This window comes from Chelonoidis abingdonii, chromosome 9, assembly GCF_003597395.2.
Source record: "Chelonoidis abingdonii isolate Lonesome George chromosome 9, CheloAbing_2.0, whole genome shotgun sequence".
Lineage (NCBI taxonomy): Eukaryota > Metazoa > Chordata > Testudines > Testudinidae > Chelonoidis > Chelonoidis abingdonii.
Genome location: NC_133777.1, coordinates 34,346,220 through 34,364,410, shown reverse-complemented (window position 1 = coordinate 34,364,410; position 18,191 = coordinate 34,346,220). Strand labels below are relative to the sequence as shown.

Below are 18,191 nucleotides of genomic sequence, written 5' to 3'. Positions count from 1 at the left end.
GCAGATGAACATTGTGCTGGTTCATCGCCAGACAAGAATGAGGAGAACCCATCTTTCCCCTATGCAGATAGAGGTAAGAAACCGTTTTCAGGCTCTCTGCACAGGTACTACTGCAGAGAATGATTTGGAAGAGCCGTCTGAGGGAACGGATGAGAGGGAGACCCCATTGACCAGAAGGCATGAGATGCATTGTCCTAGAGATGAGGGTACCACCACTCCCAAGAGGAGGAGACAGGTGGTGGTGGTCGGGGACTCCTCCCTAAGGAGGACAGAATCATCCATCTGCCAACCAAACTGAGAGATTCAAAGTGTGCTGCTTGCCAGGAGCTAGAATTCAGGATGGGACGGAGTGTCTGCTGAGACTGAACAAGCCCTCGGACCACTACTCCTTGCAGCTTCTCCATGTGGTTACCAATGATACTGCCAAGAATGATCTTGAGCAGGTCACTGAAGATTGTGTGGCTCTGGGAAGAAGGATAAAGGAGTTTGAGGTGCAAGTCATGTTCTTGTCCATCTTCCCTGTTGAAGGAAAAGGCCCAGGTAGGGACCTTGGAAGTGTGGAGGTAAATGCATGGTTACGCAGGTAGTGTCGGAGAGAGGACTTTGGATTCTTCGACCATGGTATGTTGTTCTGGGAAGAAGGATTGCTAGGAAGTGTTGGGAACCACCTAACGAAGAGAGGAAAGAGCATCTTTGCAGGCAGGTTTGCTAACCTCGTGAGGAGGGCTTTAAAGTAGGTTCGCTGAGGAATGGTGACCTAAGCCCTGAGGTAAGTGGGGAAGTGGGATACCTGGAGGAAACACAAGGAGGAGGGTGCAACAGGGGGAGGCCTCCTGATTCATACTGAGAAAGTAGGGCAATCAGCTAGTTATCTTAGGTGCCTGTACACGAATGCAAGAAGCCAGGGAAAACAAACAGGAAGAAGTGGAAGTCCCGGCGCAGTAGAACTATGATGTGATTGGAATAACAGAGACTTGGTGGGGTAATTCACATGACTGGAACACAGTCATGGATGGGTATAAACTGTTCAGGAAGGACAGGCAGGGAAGGAAATGTGGAGGAATTGCACTGTATGTAAGAGAGCGGTATGATTGATCAAAGCTCCAGTATGAAACTGGAGAAAAGCCTGTTGACAGTCTTTGGCTTAAGTTTAGAACCAAGAACAGCAAGGGTGGTGTTGTGGTGGGCGTGTGCTATAGAGCACCGGACCAGGAGGATGAGGTAGCCGAGGCTTTCTTCAAACAATTAACTGAAGTTTCCAGAACATATGCCCTGGTTCTCATGGGGGACTTCAGTCACCCTAACATCTACTGGGAGAGCAATACAGCAGTGCACAGACAATCCAGGAAGTTTTTGGATCGTGTTGGGGACAATTTCCTGGTGCAACTATTGGAGGAACCAACCTGGGGCCTTTCTCCTCTTGACCTGCCGCACAAACAGGGAAGAATTGGTAGGGGAAGTAGAAGTGTGTGGAAACCTGGGCAGCACTGACGATGAGATGGTTGAGTTTAGGATTCTGACAAAAGGAAGAAAGGAGAGTAGCAAAATACGGACCCTGGACTTCAGAAAATGAGACTTTGACACCCTTAGGGATCTGATGGGCAGGATCCCCTGGGAGGCTAATATGTGATGGAAAGAAGTCCAAGAAAGCCTGGCTGTATTTGAAAGAAGCCTTATTGAGGTCGCAGGAACAAACCATCCCGATGTGCAGAAAGAATAGCAAACATGGCAGCCTGACCAGCTTGACTTAACAGTGAAATCTTCGGTGACCTTAAACACAAAAAGGAAGCTTACAAGAAGTTGAAACTTGGACAGATGACTGAGGAGTATAAAAATATTGCTCAAGCATGCAGGGGTGTAAACAGGAAGGCCAAAACATAACTAAAGTTGCAGCTAGCAAGGAATGTGAAGTGTAACGAGGGATTTCTACAGGTATGTTAGCAACAAGAAGAAGGTCAGGGGAAGTGTAGGACCCTTACTGAGTGGGGGAGGCAACCTAGTGACAGAGGATTTGGAAAAAGCTGAAGTACTCAATGCTTTTTTTGGCTCAGTCTTCACAGACAAGGTCAGCTCCCACACTGCTGTCCTAGGCAACACAGTATGAGGAGGAGGTGAGTAGCTCTCAGTGGTAAAAGAACAGGTTAAGGACTATTTAGAAAAGCTGGACATGCACAAGTCCATGGTTCCAGATCTAATGCATCTGAAGGTGCTGAGGGAATTGGCTGATGTGATTGTAGAGCTATTGTCCATTATCTTTGTAAACTCATGGTGATCGGGGGAGGTCCCGGACAATTGGAAAAAGGCAAATATAGTGCCCATCTTTTAAAAAGGGAAGAAGGAGAACCCAGGAAACTACAGATCAGTCAGCTTCATCTCAGTCACAGGAAAAATTGTGGAGCAGGTCCTCAGGGAAACCATTTTGAAGCACTTGGAGGAGAGGAAGATGATCAGGAACAGTCAACATGGATTCACCAAGGGCAAGTCATGCCTGACCAACCTGATTGCCTGCTATGATGAGATAACTGGCTCTGTGGATATGGGGAAAGCAATGGACGTGATATAGGTGGACTTCGGCAAAGCTTTTGATATGGTCCCCCACGGTATTCTTGCCAGCAAGTTAAAAAGGTATGGATTGGATGAATGGACTATAAGGTAGATAGAAAGCTGGCTAGATTGTTGGGTTCCTCAGGTAGTGATCAACAGCTCGATGTCTAGTTGGTAGCTGATATCAAGCAGAGTGCCCCATGGGTCGGTCCTGGGGCCAGTTTTGTTCAATATTTTTATTAATGATCTGGACAATGGGATGGATTGCACCCTCCGGAAGTTCACAGATGACACTAATCTTGGAGGAGAGGTAGATATGCTGGAGATTAGGGATGGAGTCCAGAGTGAACTAGACAAATTGGAGCATTTGGCTGAAAGAGACCGTATCTGGAGTAGTGTGTCCCATTTTGGGCCCCCCACTACAGAAAGGATGTGGACAAATTGGAGAGAGTCCAGTGGAGGGCAACAAAAATGATCAGGGGGCTGGGGCACATGACTTATGAGAAGAGGCTGAGGGAACTGGGCTTTAGTCTGCAGAAGAGAAGAGTGACGGGAGATTTGATAGCAGCCTTCAACTACCTGAAGGGAGGTTCCAAAGAGGGTGGAGCTAGGCTGTTCTCGGTGGTGGCAGATGACAGAACAAGGAGCAAAGATCTCAAGTTGCAGTGGCGGGGGGGTCTAGGTTGGATATTAGGAAACACTATTTCACTAGGAGGGTGGTGAAGCACTGGGATGGGTTACCTAGGGAGGTGGTGAAATCTCCATCCTTAGAGCTTTTTAAGAACCAGATTGACATAACCCTGGCTGGGATGATTTAGTTAGTATTCATCCTGCTTTGAGCAGGGGGATGCACTAGATGACCTCCTGAGGTCTCTTCCAATCCTAATCTTCTATGAGTCTATAAGCTTTGAGTGAAAGTCTGCTGGAAATAGGGCAGTAGTACATCCTACCTATATGTGGCTGGGTGCATATTGCTTCCTACCCAGTGTGCTTAGACAGACACTGAAAGGCTTAGAAATTCTCAATATAGAGGCAGTGTAGCCACTTGCTTTTCAAACAAATAGTGCAAACAACCAGTGGGTCCCATTGAGGCGAGGAGGCTGGTGTTGTGAATGCAGTGGGGGCGGTGATTACTGCTCCATTGATTAGTATTCTGACTGGTTGCTTCTCACTGTTTTGGAGTTAGCCTTAGCTATTGCCTGGCAACCATAGTGTAAAAGTACAACACCAGCTTCAGAGTTCAAACCTACTCCTCGCATGCACACACATCCTCTCCTGCTCCGCTGCCGGCCTGGAGCAGGTGGCTGTATCCTCCCTGCTAAACCATCCTCATCTTCAATTCTGCGAGGAGGAAGATTGAAAGGGGAGAGGAGGGAGTTGGACAATAAGAAAACAAGCAGCGAGAGCAGCAGTGAGCCAGTACAGAGAGGAAGAGAGGGTTCTTAGCACTGGGACGATGGGCGGGGCTTGCTGAAGCTAAGGTTTGGTCTGCCTGTCTGTCTGTCTTGCTGTCTCTCCCTTGCCCAAGCGCAGCGTGAGTGGGATACCTGCAGCTGCTGAAAATCTGCTCGCTAGGCATGGCTCTGCTGGTTCCCCTCTCCCTTCCCTTCCATGTCCGTTTGCTGGTGGAAGTGCTGCTGGCAGCACCTTGTCTGGCCATGGCCACTGCCCAGAAGTCCTTGAGGTTTGGTTTTTGCTAAGTGTGCCCCTATCCCTTCATATCTCTCACACGGGGCAAGCACTTGCCCCCATTTAGTTTGCAGCCCTGAGGTTTTGCCCTGTCAGGAAAGTGTCCCAGAGCAGAGGAGAGCTAGATGTGGGGCTCTCCTCACCTGCCTGGGACTTGAGTGACATGTCTCTGGCTTCTTTCTCTAAGGGCCGAGAATGACGTGTCTGCATGTATTTCCCCCCAAATCAGCTGTTGGGGTAGCCAGGAAAGATCCGCTGATATATGGACATGTACAGTGTGTACAAACTCACCGTACACATAATCACACCTCTTCTCACTTGCACCTCCACACTTTCCCTTTCTCTCACACACTTGCACACCTGTCACGCACACCCTCTGTCCCACACACTCTCATACCCTCTCTCCCACAAGCAAATAGGAATTCACAGAAGCTAGCTGAATGCACGCCAAAACACACTGCCTTTGCCAGTGCAGAAAATCCAAGCCCCTTTGGAAATCCAACCTGTGGTGTTTTCCTTCTGAAAGACTGAGACAGGGCAGGACCTGCTTTGGAAAACACAAAGTTCTTAGACTGTCTCAGAGCAGGTGGTTTGGGATTTTGTGAAATTTTTAATAAATGGTGTTGTTGGTGAAGCCACAGTAAACCATATACACTTGGAAAACAATAGCACATGGGAATCTCTCTGTATGTCAGATCATCTCTTCTACTGGCAGTTGTGGATGCATGCTTGGAGTTCGACACAGTTCGAAGTACTGAGTGAAGTACTGAGTGGTTGAGACTGGGACTTGGGAGACCCAAGTTCAGTTCAGACATGCTGTGTAACCTTGGGCAAGTCAATCACTTAATCTGTGCCATACTTCCCCTTCTGTAGCCTGGGGACAATAGCACTTCCCTGCCTCAAGGGGTACAATCCAGTAACCAGTTCATGATGTGTTCAGGTGCAGGGTGAGGCGGCCAGATAGGAGCCAAGGGAGATGAAGGCCAGGTCTACACTACGCGGTAAAATCGATCTTAGATACGCAATTTCAGCGACGAGAATAGCGTAGCTGAAGTCGAATATCTAAAATCGATTTACTCACCCGTCTTCACCGCGCGGGATCGATGTCCACGGCTCGCCATGTCGATTCCGGAACTCCGTTGGGTTTGGTGGAGTTCCGGAATCGATATAAGCGCGCTCAGGGATCGATATATCCCGTCTAGATCAGACGCGATATACCGATCCTCGAGCAATCGATTTTAACGCGCCGATACGGCGCGTAGTCTAGACGTGGCACACACAAATGCTTTCAGTTGCTCTCTGTGCATGGGATAGGTCTTCCTGGCAGGCAGGTGAATGAAAGGGGCTTAAAGAAACGTGTCTGTTTTTGTCTTTCAGAGCCTTGGGTCAGCGGACAAGAAGGACTTTTTCCAACCAAAGTAAGTGCCAGTGGCCTGTGTGTTTGAGAGTGTGTGTGTGCACCTGAGTGGAAATTCACGATTGCAACGTATTATTGAGAGAAATACTGTATCTCACTAAGATTAGCCATGTCAATGGATAAGAATAGCTTCTGCAATTACGTTTGCTAGGACAACACTGCAAGGGCTGTCAGTCACTTTGCTTCAGGGCATATGTAAATCTTCAGATGAGGTCAGGAGGAATCAAGGCTGCTGTGCCTGGCATCAGGGTCCAGGCTGATGTCCAGTGGCCTCGGAAGGAGGGGGTTGCAAAGATGGTCTTTCCCACCTTTGCTACTCCTTGCTCTGGAATTGTCCTGAACACGGTGTGGTTGGTCTGGAGACTCTGGTGCTGTATGTTGTAACTGGCTGGTCTTGGAGCGGAGCTTTCACTGCCAGTATTTTGACACAAATATTTCCCTCTCATTCCATCTGATACAAGCCACCACCTTTGAGGGTAAAATGAGGGGAAAGGAGTCTTTGGAGCCACTGTATCAGTAGTCATAGACATAGGGTCTCCTAATATACCATTAGACCAGCAACAGACTAGGCAGTTGGCAGAACAGTGCATTCCCTGTCTACATGGACCATTGTTCTGATCCAGCATGGCCATTCCTATGGGACAGAGTGAATAAAGCCCTTAAACCATTTTCAACCTCTGGGCCCCTGACTGAAATACAGCCGAAGCTCTCATCTCTACGGAATTTGGCTTGTTATACCAAACATGTAAGGCCTTTCAGTACAGAAAGGTACCTATAGAGCTGCAGAATGTGAAGGCTTCCTGTTTGAAATGCAGCGTTGCCAATGTGATCTTTCAATAAGAGTGACTTCTCTTACAAACTGGAGAGGTACTTACAGCATCCGGTCATGACTGGGAGGAGCCATTCCTGTGGCCCTGCAGCACTGTGATGTCAAGCATTCATTTGTGAGTGCATAGTCTGTTGTCATCACTGCTCTGGCCTTTTTCGTAACCTTCTGAACTTTTTCAATCTGCAAAAATGGAGTGTTGAGGTATTTCTGGTGACGGAAGTTGTGGAAGTGAGCTGTAACTTTTGGGAACAGCACTGAAATTTTCTCCTTCAAGGGGATGAGATTGGAGAGAAATGTCTTTAAAAATAGAGTTGTTCTGCTGTTTATTTCTCCTGGTTACTTTCCAAAGAGATTCTCCAGAAGGTTCCTTTTCAGCACTGTGTACAAAATATATGGTGAGCATGAGACAACAGCCTCTGTCACTGCCTTGTCTGATTACTCTTAGCATCAGAATAGACGCCTTTGAAATACTAGTAGAATTTCAGACTTCATCATGGCGTGTCTAGCAGCAAGCATTGTTTGCTATCAGGGTGTATTTGATTTAAATCATAGTCAGGAAGACTTGATTTAATGACGGATTTCTACATAAAAGTGCATTCTTGTTGGTGCTTATAACCTTAATACATATTCTTCACAACTCAGAGATAGATGTAGGTTTCATTTTCAGAAGGTACACACTATACATTTTTAAAGTACTTTATTTTGAAAACTTTTCAGATTAGTTTTACAGCTATATCAGAAAATGAATAATTGTTTGGTTATTTCATTTACCAAAGATAATTGAAGCAGACATTCAACAGGTTAATCATTAATATTTGGAGGATTTTCTTGCATGCTGTATTAGGAGGAGAACATCACCAGGCAGATATTTAAATTGTTTTATTTATCTAAAACAATGTTATATATTTTGGTTTTTCTTCTTCAACAACAAACATAATATTTTAACAAAACAAGCATATGAATTTTTGAATTTAGTTAAACATTCAAGTTTTTTTAAAATCAAGTTTGTTTTTGTTAAAATTGTTTTTAACTAAAATAGTTAAGTGAAATATTTAAACAGAAACAAAAATTAAATCGACTATGTCAGCCAGGTCAACATAAGAAACTGAAAATATTGGTTTCTGCAGCTAAACTCAGTCATTTTCACCTTCATTTTCCTGTCTGTTCATAATCTGGAATAGGAGAACAAGCTTTCCTGCTTTTTCAGGTCCCGAACAATTTCTTAATTTGGAATGAATTAGTCCAAAGGAAGAAAATATTTTTTCTACACTGTCAGAAGAAGCTTCTGCTGTTAAAAGTGAGATTATCATTTCAGCGCTCTCTGAATCCAAGTGCTTGAGTGACTTCCACCAGTTCACTAGTGTGACTTTCTTTAAAACATCATCAGCAAACATATATTTATTAAATGGTTCACCCTTAGCTCTGAAGTTTATTATAGTTGGCATTGTGAACCATCCACTCCCAGTCTTTATTTGGGCCTAATTTGATGGTGTCCAGTTTGCAAATTAATTCCAGTTCTGCAGTTTCTCATTGGAGTCTGTTTTTGAAGTGGGACAGAAGGAGAGTCCCCGAGATAGTACAGACTCTTCTGCCGGGCTAAGAGTATAGCTGGATAAATTAACAATATTGCTTAGTGAGGTAAGGGAACCACTGTTGTGACCCTTGTGACATGTAGAAGTTTAAATACACTAACACTAACCCAGGAACCAATCCCTGTAACAAACCCCATTGCCAACTCTGTCGGCATTTCTATTCAAGGGACACCATCATAGGACCTAACCACATCAGCCACACCATCAGGAGCTCATTCACCTGCACATCTACCAACATGATATATCGGCATCATGTGCCAGCAATGCCCCTTTGCCATGTACATTGATCAAACTGAACAGTCTCTACGCAAAAGAATAAATGGACACAAATCTGACATCAAGAATTATAACATTCAAAAACCAGTAGGAGAGCACTTAAATCTTCCTGGACATTCAATAACAGACTTAAAAGTGGCAATTCTTCAACAACAAAAACTTCAAAAACAGACTCCAACAAGGAACCACAGAACTGGAATTAAATTGCAAACTGGACACATCAAATGCGCTGAATAAAGAACTGGGAGTGGATGGATCCGACAAAACTAATTTTTCCCTCTGCTGATATACACCATCTTGTCAACTGTTTGAATGGGCCACCTTGATTCACTGGCCTCATTAGCACTACAAAAGTGTTTTCCTCCCTTGGTTTCACCCTTTTGTTAACTGTTGAGAATAGGCTTTCCCTTAATTTATTGTCTTGTTAGCACTGACCCCCACTTGGTTTAAGGCAACTCCATCTTTTCATGTCTGGTTATTATACCTGCTGCTACTGTATTTTCACTCCATGCATCTGGATGAAGTGGTTTTTAGCCATGAAGCTTATGCCAAATAACTTGTTAGTCTCTTAGGTGCCACAAGACTTTTCATGACATTGTTTCATTCGGGTAACCAGGCCTTGCATGTCTTTGTTGCACTTTTGCATTTTGCACCGCATGCCTGTCTGACCCACGCGGTAGAGGAACTTCATTAAAATATTTCCAAGGGTCTCTTTTATGGCCTGCTGCCATTATAGGTTTTCCCTTCTAGTAAGAGACTGGTATGGTAGATCTCAAATCAATGAAGGCTACACTCAGAAAGACCTCAAGACTTCTGGAATATGCTGCTCAAACAGTTTAACTTTTGTTTCTACTGCCTGTCCCTCCCTTCTCACATTTATCTCCAGACTTCTTCTCCTTGTCCAGATCTATTCCTCCTCGAACAGTCTTCTATTCGTTGAACTTTTTGAAACTTTGCACTTTTAGAGAGAGGTAAGGGATTGACTTTCTGTACACAAATTTGCAGAAGGACAATAGGGTTGAGGTCTGTTATTTCTCACCTCTATATATAATTTATTGATTTATTTTAAAACATTTTTGCTGTTAACAAGCATGTTATCTCTGGAGACACAAATCTACAGTTTGATAACTGCAAAACTAAGCATCTCTGATGGTATCTTCTAGACTGAGCACTGAGTCCCATTGGGTAGATAGAAAGGTTAACCTAAATAATTTATACAGAAGTCCCTGGAACCTCATAAAATTGGGTCTCTAATCCATGAACTATTGGAACTCATTTAAAACTTTTCTTAAACATTACTTGAATATATTGTCTCATACTATAGAATTAGAATTTATAATCCCTATTCCATAATGAGATATCTTTGAGCTATAGTGTATCTTTATCTTTAGATAGGGTTTTCCTCAAAAAGCATTTTATCAAAAAAATCTGATTTAAATAAAAAATATCTGATTTTTTTAAATTGATTTTTATCCACCCTGTTCGCAGTTCATGATATATGTGTGTGTGTGTATTTCTTCAATTCATCCATCCATCTACATTCCCTTGATTTGTCTGCTGCCAAGATTTGCAAAAAGAAATGCCTAACATTAGGCTCCTAATTCCATATTTAGAAACCTAAATTACAGGCGCTCTCAATTCTCTGGCTTCAGGACAGGCATATGCTGGCACAATTTTTAAAAGTCAGTGGAGCTGCTGAGTGCTCAGCCCTTTTGAAAATCAAAGCACTTATTTAGGTGTTGAAACGTCACACAGGTTTCTGGAAGCTTTGAGGATCCATCATGGCGTTATGACCTCATGCTAGATGTAGTGAAGAAAGTGAAGCACCTGCAGCTGAGGACTTTGAACTACATTTGTAGCCTTATTAACAATCCTCCGGTGTTTGTCTATTGTGTGTTGCATGGAATCAGGACCGGTGCCGGGGTTTCTGGCGCCCTAGGCGCCAGGCCATTTCGCTGCCCCACTCGCGGGTCTTGCCGTTCTGGTGGAGCTGCCGCAGGCATGCCTGCGGCAGGTCCACTGGAGCCACGGGACCAGCGGACCGTCCGCAGAAATGCCTGCGGCAGCTCCACCGCAGCCACAGGACCAGCGGACCGTCCGCAGGTACGACTGCGGCAGCTCCACCGGAGCCGCCTGCTGCCCCCCTGGCAAAATGCCGCCCCCCCCCCCCCCAATGCTGGCGCCCTAGGCGACTGCCTAAGTCGCCTAAATGAAAGCGCCGGCCCTGCATGGAATACATGATTTTTGAGACAAGAAAAGCATGCCTTTTTCATGCTCTTGTGAGATTTCTTATCAGAAATGTGTGAGGCAAATAGTGGAGATTATTTTTAAATGTAGGGGCCAAATCATGGCCCCCCGTCCAAACTCCACCCTGCAGGAAAACCCAATAGACAGGCAGAGGGACTCCTCGAGCTTCCTACAGATCATCCCATCAGGGAACAAGGGATGACTGCCTGTCGCAGAGAGTATGCCCTTCTCCACCCATTGAAGACATATTTTCCTACCCTCCAGACTTCTAAGCCAATTCTCAAAGATCTGAATCCTTAGCTTCGCCTCCAGGCAGCTATGAGAACCTCAGTGTTTCACTGAATGGGCTGTGATATCAGACCATGACCTAACCAATCATAAGACACGACACACGTTAATTTGCATCCTGCTGTCCTGTGTAAGATTCTTTGCTAGTTGTCTGGGGATTTGTGTTACACTTACAAACAAAGTTGCATTTGACAGGTACAGCTTCATGGCTGTGACACACAGCCAACATCACTGCTGTCCATATTGACTTTTACCCCAACTTGGTGCCACTGACATTGTTGCTGTTTTAGATACAATCTCTATGACAAAGCACTGTCTGGCCTAGCAAGGCTGTGCAATACGTGCCTGATTCTGCGGCTACTCCTTGGAGTCAGCGTGAGCAGGGGGTGCTATGGACTTGTCAGGAAGTATTCCGCATCTGACACGATTGGATTCTCCTTGTTGGAATAGGATATGCATTCTCATCTCCTCCCCTTTGTTCTTGCTCCTCAATTCTGCAGCCACACCCACACATCTGGACTCTTGTGTTCCTACCTCTGCACAGGCTACATTCTGTTCTGTGCCCATCACTGTGGTACCTGAGCCCCTTACAGAGATTTAAGCAATGTCACATGCATCTGTCAAATGTGGTTCTCTCTTCCTCTTTCCTCTCCCAAATGCAGGATCTGGGTCCTAGATTGCAGAGAATCTGTCTTGGTTTGGTTTGTAAAGCAAATGTGCATTTATGTTCTCCATAAGTAATTAAGAAAAATCTTTGAGAGGCAGGGCATGCTAAGGGCATTACAGTTACAATCTAAATAAATATAGTGCAGTGCCAGAGTAACTCCCTTCGATAGTAAGATCTAGACAGATTGGAGCTTGCTCTTAGGAATTTGAACTGTAAAGGCGCTTAGTTATTTCTAAGCACAGTTTAGTCACATACCTCTTACTTCTGATGTGAGTCTTATGTAGTTTAGCTGCTGATACTTGGCGGTGTGACAGTATTCTTCCTTATCTGTTCTCAGGTCTACATAATTCGTAGGTGAGGTTCACACTGAAGCTTTATACTCTTATATAACTCTCATTTTTTAGCTACAGCTCAGAAGAAAACATTTGGAAGTACCTTTTTAAAGCCCTTTTCATTTGTTTTGCCTTCCAATATTCGTTACATCAGTACTGCTCTCCATAGCTTTTGCCTGTCTTTTAAAGACAGAATGTTTGTTCCTAGGCTAAGAACTTCCACAGTTTTGGCTTAGAGTGAAGTTTTATTGTTGAATTATTATCTTCTAAAACCCTAGCATTTTAAAGGATCTGGAAATGGATATTTACCCCTTGAAAGCATTACATTCCGTCATAACAACGCTGCTGTATTTCTGTGAGGGACATTCATTTGCATTTCTTCTATAATTCAGACATTATAATAAAAACAACGACAATACCAGCACACACACATTACATTTAATGTTTTCTTTGGTGGGTGAGAATCACTCAGCAGGGACATTCATCCAGTGATGGGTGAAGCTGAGTTAACACTGTAATCTCTTTCCTCCCACTCCCGCCCCCTTATTGGCGCAAAGTTCTGGGCACTGGGGAAGAAAGAGAGGAATGGGATACATTGTGAATGGGAAGGGAAGGCAGTAAAGTAAGGAGGAGGAGTTAGATGGAAAGGGAAAGACAACATGAGAAGAAGGATGGTCTTGTGAGTAAGGTGGTGGACTGGGACTTGAAAGAGCTTGGATCATTTCCAGTCTCTGTCACAGGCTCCCTGTGGGACCTTGGTCAAGTCACTGAAGATATACCTATACTATAATCACAAGGTGCAATTTCAGCTCGTGTAGAAATCCCTGAGCTAGCTTTAATCTAGCTAGCTCGGGTCCCGGAGCAGTGAAGATGCAGCAGCACAGACAAGCCCTAGCAGTAATTACACAGGGTTCCAGGTGGACTTGTACAGCTCACACTGACACCTGTGCTTTCATGGTTTCACTGCTGCAGGACCCAAGGTAGCTCAATTAAAGTGAGCTGTAAGCACAACCTGAAAGTATAATATATACTTGTCTAAATCTCCCTGTTCCCCAGCTGTAACAGGGGGCTAATAACATTTCCTTTCTCCTGACTCTTGTCTGTTTCCATTGTAAACTCTCACTATCTGGATGTACAGTGCTGAGGACAATGAATCCTCGGTCTTGGTTGGGGCTTGTAGTATCAATAATTACAAAAAGCTACATTAAGGTTGCAAAATCAAGCACTGCAAGGTTCAGAAATGCCTGAATTAAGGTTTCTTGCCTGATCTCAGTTGGGCCCCCTTGAGCACATGCATTATGAGACTATCTTTAATTACGTGATCACAGACTAGCACCTCATTTAGTGCATGGGAAGGACCCGCTCTGGAGATGAATCAGGGTTGTATGGTGAAGGAGACTGTTGCAGAAGCTGGAAGGTGTATAGCAAATGAGGCGGAGACTGCAGGAAGAGAAAGGATAGCCTCATGGTGAAGTCAGCTGAATGCTTCCTTGGAGAATTGGATTCTAACCTTGTCTCTGACAAAGAGTTCCTGTGTGATGCTGGGCAAGTCACATAAACCAAACTTTTCACAGACCAGTCACTAATTGTGTGTTTCTCATTTTCTGGTTGCCCAACCTGAGGCCTTGAGGTCTGATTTGCAGAAGTGCTGAGCACTCACAGCCAACGAGAGCTTTGCTTTGAGCGAGGAAAGTGCTATATACAGCTAAGTACTCTGAAAATCGTGTCCTTGGCATCTCAAATTGTGTACCCAAAGTGATTGAATACTTTTGACCCTAATATCCCTCTGCCTCTGAGTCTCATCTGTAAAATGGGGCAAATCCCACCCCCATGTCTCACGGGGAGATAATTTGTGTTTGTAAAGCACTCAGATACTATAGTGATGTGCAACATAGGAAAGCTCATCAGGAAATCAATAATTCTGTTTTAATAGTAGGGTTTGAACAGGGTGCAGCAAGTAAGGCCTGAGGCCACAAACGTGAACAATGAATAGAAAACAGAATAACGAATTGCTGCTCATTAATTGAGCGGCATCCATTCTGCGCACTGAAAGAGGATCTTGTGTTAAAAATAACATGTGATCATGCAGATAAAAATTGTATCCTATTTGCTCTCAGCAGAAGTCAATTTTTATTTTGTTATAATTTCGACAGCTAATATTGATGTTTATTTTTTAACATTTGTTTTCAATTTCTATTGATTTCAGTTTTCACAGTTGTGGAAAACTGAGAGGGGTCAGACAATAACTAATGACTAGACGATGAGATGCAAAGAGGTAAAGCTTTATAACCCTTAAATAACACAAACTGTCAATATCATATGTCAAAATATGCAAAGTAAATAGCTTTAAATCATACTCTAAAAAGTTTTCAAGCACCATTTTTCTTACTTTGCCTCTGTAATGTTTTATTATTGATGGAAATATTCTTTCATTGGTTTGCGTGTGCACAGTGAAATCGACATTTATTGATATTGACCGATAAAAATCTAATCCTCCCAAGCCTGATCATAATGCATAAACACAATGGGGCTGAATTCAGATTGCACAGGCAACCTTAATTCTGGCATTTCCTAGCTTTTGAGTGCTTCTCTTTGGAACCTTAATCGTGTTATTTTAGTGTAATTTTTGTGTGTAATTTCGTAGGTTTAAAGAAAAGTCCCAATCTTGTCTCTTCCCCACTCCTGGCTCCTTGTTCCAACCCCATTCTCCTCATCTAGCCAGTCCCAGTCTCCAGTCCTCAAATTCATAATCCCAATCCCAGGCTCTTTGACCAACTGTCCCAGTTCCCTCCAACCCGCCTCTGCTCTTCATCTGCTCTGTCTGTACTCTCCCTCCCTGGCCTCCATGTTCCATGTCCCCACTGGCTCCCAGCCCCAATCTCCTTCCCTGGGTTTCTCATCCACTATCACCCACCCCCAGCAATTTGCCCAACCAGTCCCAGTTCTTTCCCAATACCTTGGTTCCTTGTCAGATCTGTCTCCACTCCCCTCTCACAGCCTTACCAACCCCACCCTACTGATTCACAGTCCCAGTTTCCTTGCCCAGACAGGCTGTTTCCCCTCCCGCTCCAACTCCAATCTGTTTCCTTTTCCCCCACCTTCAGTCCTATTCTCCTCTCCAGCTCTTTGTTTCAACCTCCTTCTCCTGCTTCCCCTTTCATCTGGTTCTTCTCCCCTGTGTACAGAAGTGAGGCAGCTTCCTCCTCCCAGCGATGGGGGCTCTGAGAGCACAGGAGAGAGGGGCAATTTACTCTCAGTTCTACTCCCAGCCTGGCCCAGAGCTCCAGTTGCAGGGAAAGTCCTGTTTTGCCCTGGGCTGAAGCATGCTCATTGCAGACAGGATCTTCCCTGAAAACAGGGTCCATGAGGGGGTGGAGGTACAATAGCAGCAGATAGGAACAAGGATTGGAGTCTTGGGGGGCTACGATCTTCTTCAGCTGTCCCTCGATGCGAGGATGATGTCTGCCAAGGGGATTCGTTGGTGAGTTTTTAAGTGGCTGAGGAGTCCAATTCGTGCCCTGCTGATTTTCCCATAGAAGTGACGGGTGTGATCTTGGAGGAGATGAGGTTGGTTAGAGTGTTGTGCCCTATCTTCCTTCCTTTGTTGCTTCTCTTGTCTTTTGAGCACAACTGTTCTCCTCAAAGAGAGCTATGGCTTGGTATATGGTGTGGCGTCACTGTGCTCTGTTCTGTGCCAAGTCCTCCCAGTTTGCTGGATCGATGCCTCCCTTTTTAAGATGTACTTTCAGTATGTCTTTGAAGTGCTGCTCCTGCCCTCTGCGAGCCCTTCTTCCCTAACTTAACTGAGAGAAGAGTACCTGCTTCAGAGGCGACTGTCAGGCATACATACACAGTGGCCAGACCAGCACAGTTGGTGGTTCATGACCTGTGGCTCTATACTGCTGATGTTGGCTGCAGAGAGAATGCTGATGTTAGTGCATCGATCTTCCCAGCTGATCCTGAGAATCCTCCTGAGGCAGTGCTGCTGGAATCACTCCAGCGGATTGAGATGTCATCCAGAACAAAGGACAGCAGGAGGTGTGAGTGATTGTTGGACCCAGACTAGAAGGAGACTAGTCTCTAAAAGGAAGCTTACTGGAACACCTCTGAGGGTGAAGTTTTATCTGTATTCAGTTTTCTTACTGTATTAGGCATAGACTTGCATGTTCTATTTTATTTTGCTGGGTAATTCACTTTGTTCTGTCTGTTACTACTTGGAACCACTTAAATCCTACTTTCTGTATTTAATAAAATCACTTTTTACTTATTAATTAACCCAGAGTATATATTAAAACTTGGGGGAGGAGGGCAAACAGCTGTGTATATCTCTCTGAGTGTTATAGAGGGTGGACAATTTATGAGTTTACGCTATATAAGCTTTATATAGGGTAAAATGGATTTATTTGGGCTTTGAACCCCATTGGGAGTTGGGCACCTGAGTGTTACAGACAGGAACACTTCTTAAGCTGCTTTCAGTTAAGCCTGCAGTTTGTGGGATGTGGTTCAGACCTGAGTCTGTGTTTGTGGCTGTCGTGTGTCTCGCACAACCAGGTAGGGTTCTGGAGTCCCAAACTGGCAGGGAAGACAGGGGCCGAAGTGGTCTTGGCACATCAGTTGTCAGCTCCAAGGGGGTTTCTGTAATCCAACCCATCACAAGGGCAATACCTCTGTAGTTCCTGCACAAAGATTGGTCCTGTTTCTTGAATATTGTAACAATGTTGATATTCTTAAAGTTTGGTGGAATTTCTTCAAAGGTCCAGATTTTGTTGAGAAGTTGGCAAAGTTTGTGCTGTTCTACCAGCTCTACAAACCTCAGCTGGGATGCCCTCTGGGCCTGGTATGTTGTGATGTTTTTGTTTTTTTTTTGTCTGGGTGATGGCACACCAGACTTCCTCAGAAGACGGGGGATCAACAAGGTATTCCATTACTAAGCATTGTTGAACAGACTCGATGGTGTCTTCAGAGTCCATGGATTCATGGTTTAGTAGGCTCTCAAAGTGCTCCTTCCAGCGTTGTTTAACGGCCACATTGTTCTTGAGGAGGGTGGAGCCATCCTGGGAACATAAAGGAGTTGTGCCTTTGGAGATTGTCCCATATATAGCTTTTGTTGCTTGAAAGAAGCTTCTTATGTCATCCTGGTCTATGAAACCCTGGATCTCAGAGGCTTTCTCTGGCCACAACTTATTTTTGATGTCACTGTATCCTCCTTTGGACTTTGGCTTTGAGCAGGTGATAAGCCTGTTTTCATGGGTTAGAGGAATCATTTTGCCAGTCACAGAATGCAGTTCTTTTCTGTTGAATGAATTCTAGGATTTCCTCGTTGTTTTCGTCAAGCCAGTCTTGGTGCTGATGAGCTGTGGTTTCAGAACATGCACTGTGAATGATATTTTTAAGTTGCTCCCAGTGCCCTTGAATGTCAGTGATGTTATCAGGCAAGTTAGAGAGTTTCTCAGACAAATGTTGCTGGAACATCTCGCAGTTGGCTTGGTCTTGAAGTGCTTTGACGTTGTACAGCTTTTGCTTAGTCTTTGGGTGTTTGCAGTGTGGTAGAGTGAGCTGCAGGTACATGACTGATCTTACTAATCGATAGTCTGTCCAACAATGATTTGTACCAAGATGACCATCACACAGCTGCCACCTGCATGCAGATTTGTGACCTGAAGATTTGCAAAGATCACTACTCCCTGTCTTCACCGCCACTCCTCCATCGCCACAGGGCTTTGGGCGGGTGTGAGCCCTTTGGAAGAGGCCTGCACGTAAAATCTTTTAACATGGGGAAAACAGTGCACAGGCAGTGACCACAGGAGACTTGGCAGGAGGAAAACCCTGACTCAGTGGCAAGGGAGTGCAAGACAGCCCTCATCTGCCTACACAGCCACAGAATATTAAAAGGGCCTCTATAAACACTGATCCACTGTTGGGGTCTTGTGAAGTTTGGACTGTGGTTAGTCAGGAGCTTTGCCTCACACCTGCTTGCCAAGGGGGACTCTACCAGAAATATGAAAGCTTCGGAAAATGTAGCTCTGAGGGTCTTTAGCCCACGCAAGCCTCTCCACCACCACAAGGTTGCAGTCCGTCAGAGATGCCTGTGGGGTCTGTGAAGGGGGTGGGGGTGTCATAGTGATGGGTGAGTGATGGGGATTGGGGTCTGTGATGGGCTGGGGGTATGATGGGAGTAGGTGGAGGGCAGGGATTGGGGTTTGTGATGGCGTGGGGGTACAATGGGGTGGGATAGCTGCAGGCGGGTTTGGGGATTGGGGTCTGTTGGGAGGTGACAGGTGTAATGGGGGCAGATATGGGAGGGAAGGGC

At 45.0% G+C, this 18,191-nt stretch overlaps 1 protein-coding gene across 7 annotated transcripts in view; it reads left to right on the top strand.

Moving 5' to 3' along the window:
* LOC116836020 (ankyrin repeat and fibronectin type-III domain-containing protein 1-like) overlaps positions 1-18,191 on the top strand; it is a 493,838-nt gene that overhangs the window by 341,467 nt on the left and 134,180 nt on the right. For all 7 annotated transcript variants that reach the window (XM_032799361.2, XM_032799357.2, XM_075069366.1 and 4 more), the window contains one exon: positions 5,611-5,651. In XM_032799361.2, the coding sequence (XP_032655252.1) occupies positions 5,611-5,651 (41 nt within the window). The remainder of the gene's footprint in view (positions 1-5,610; positions 5,652-18,191) is intronic.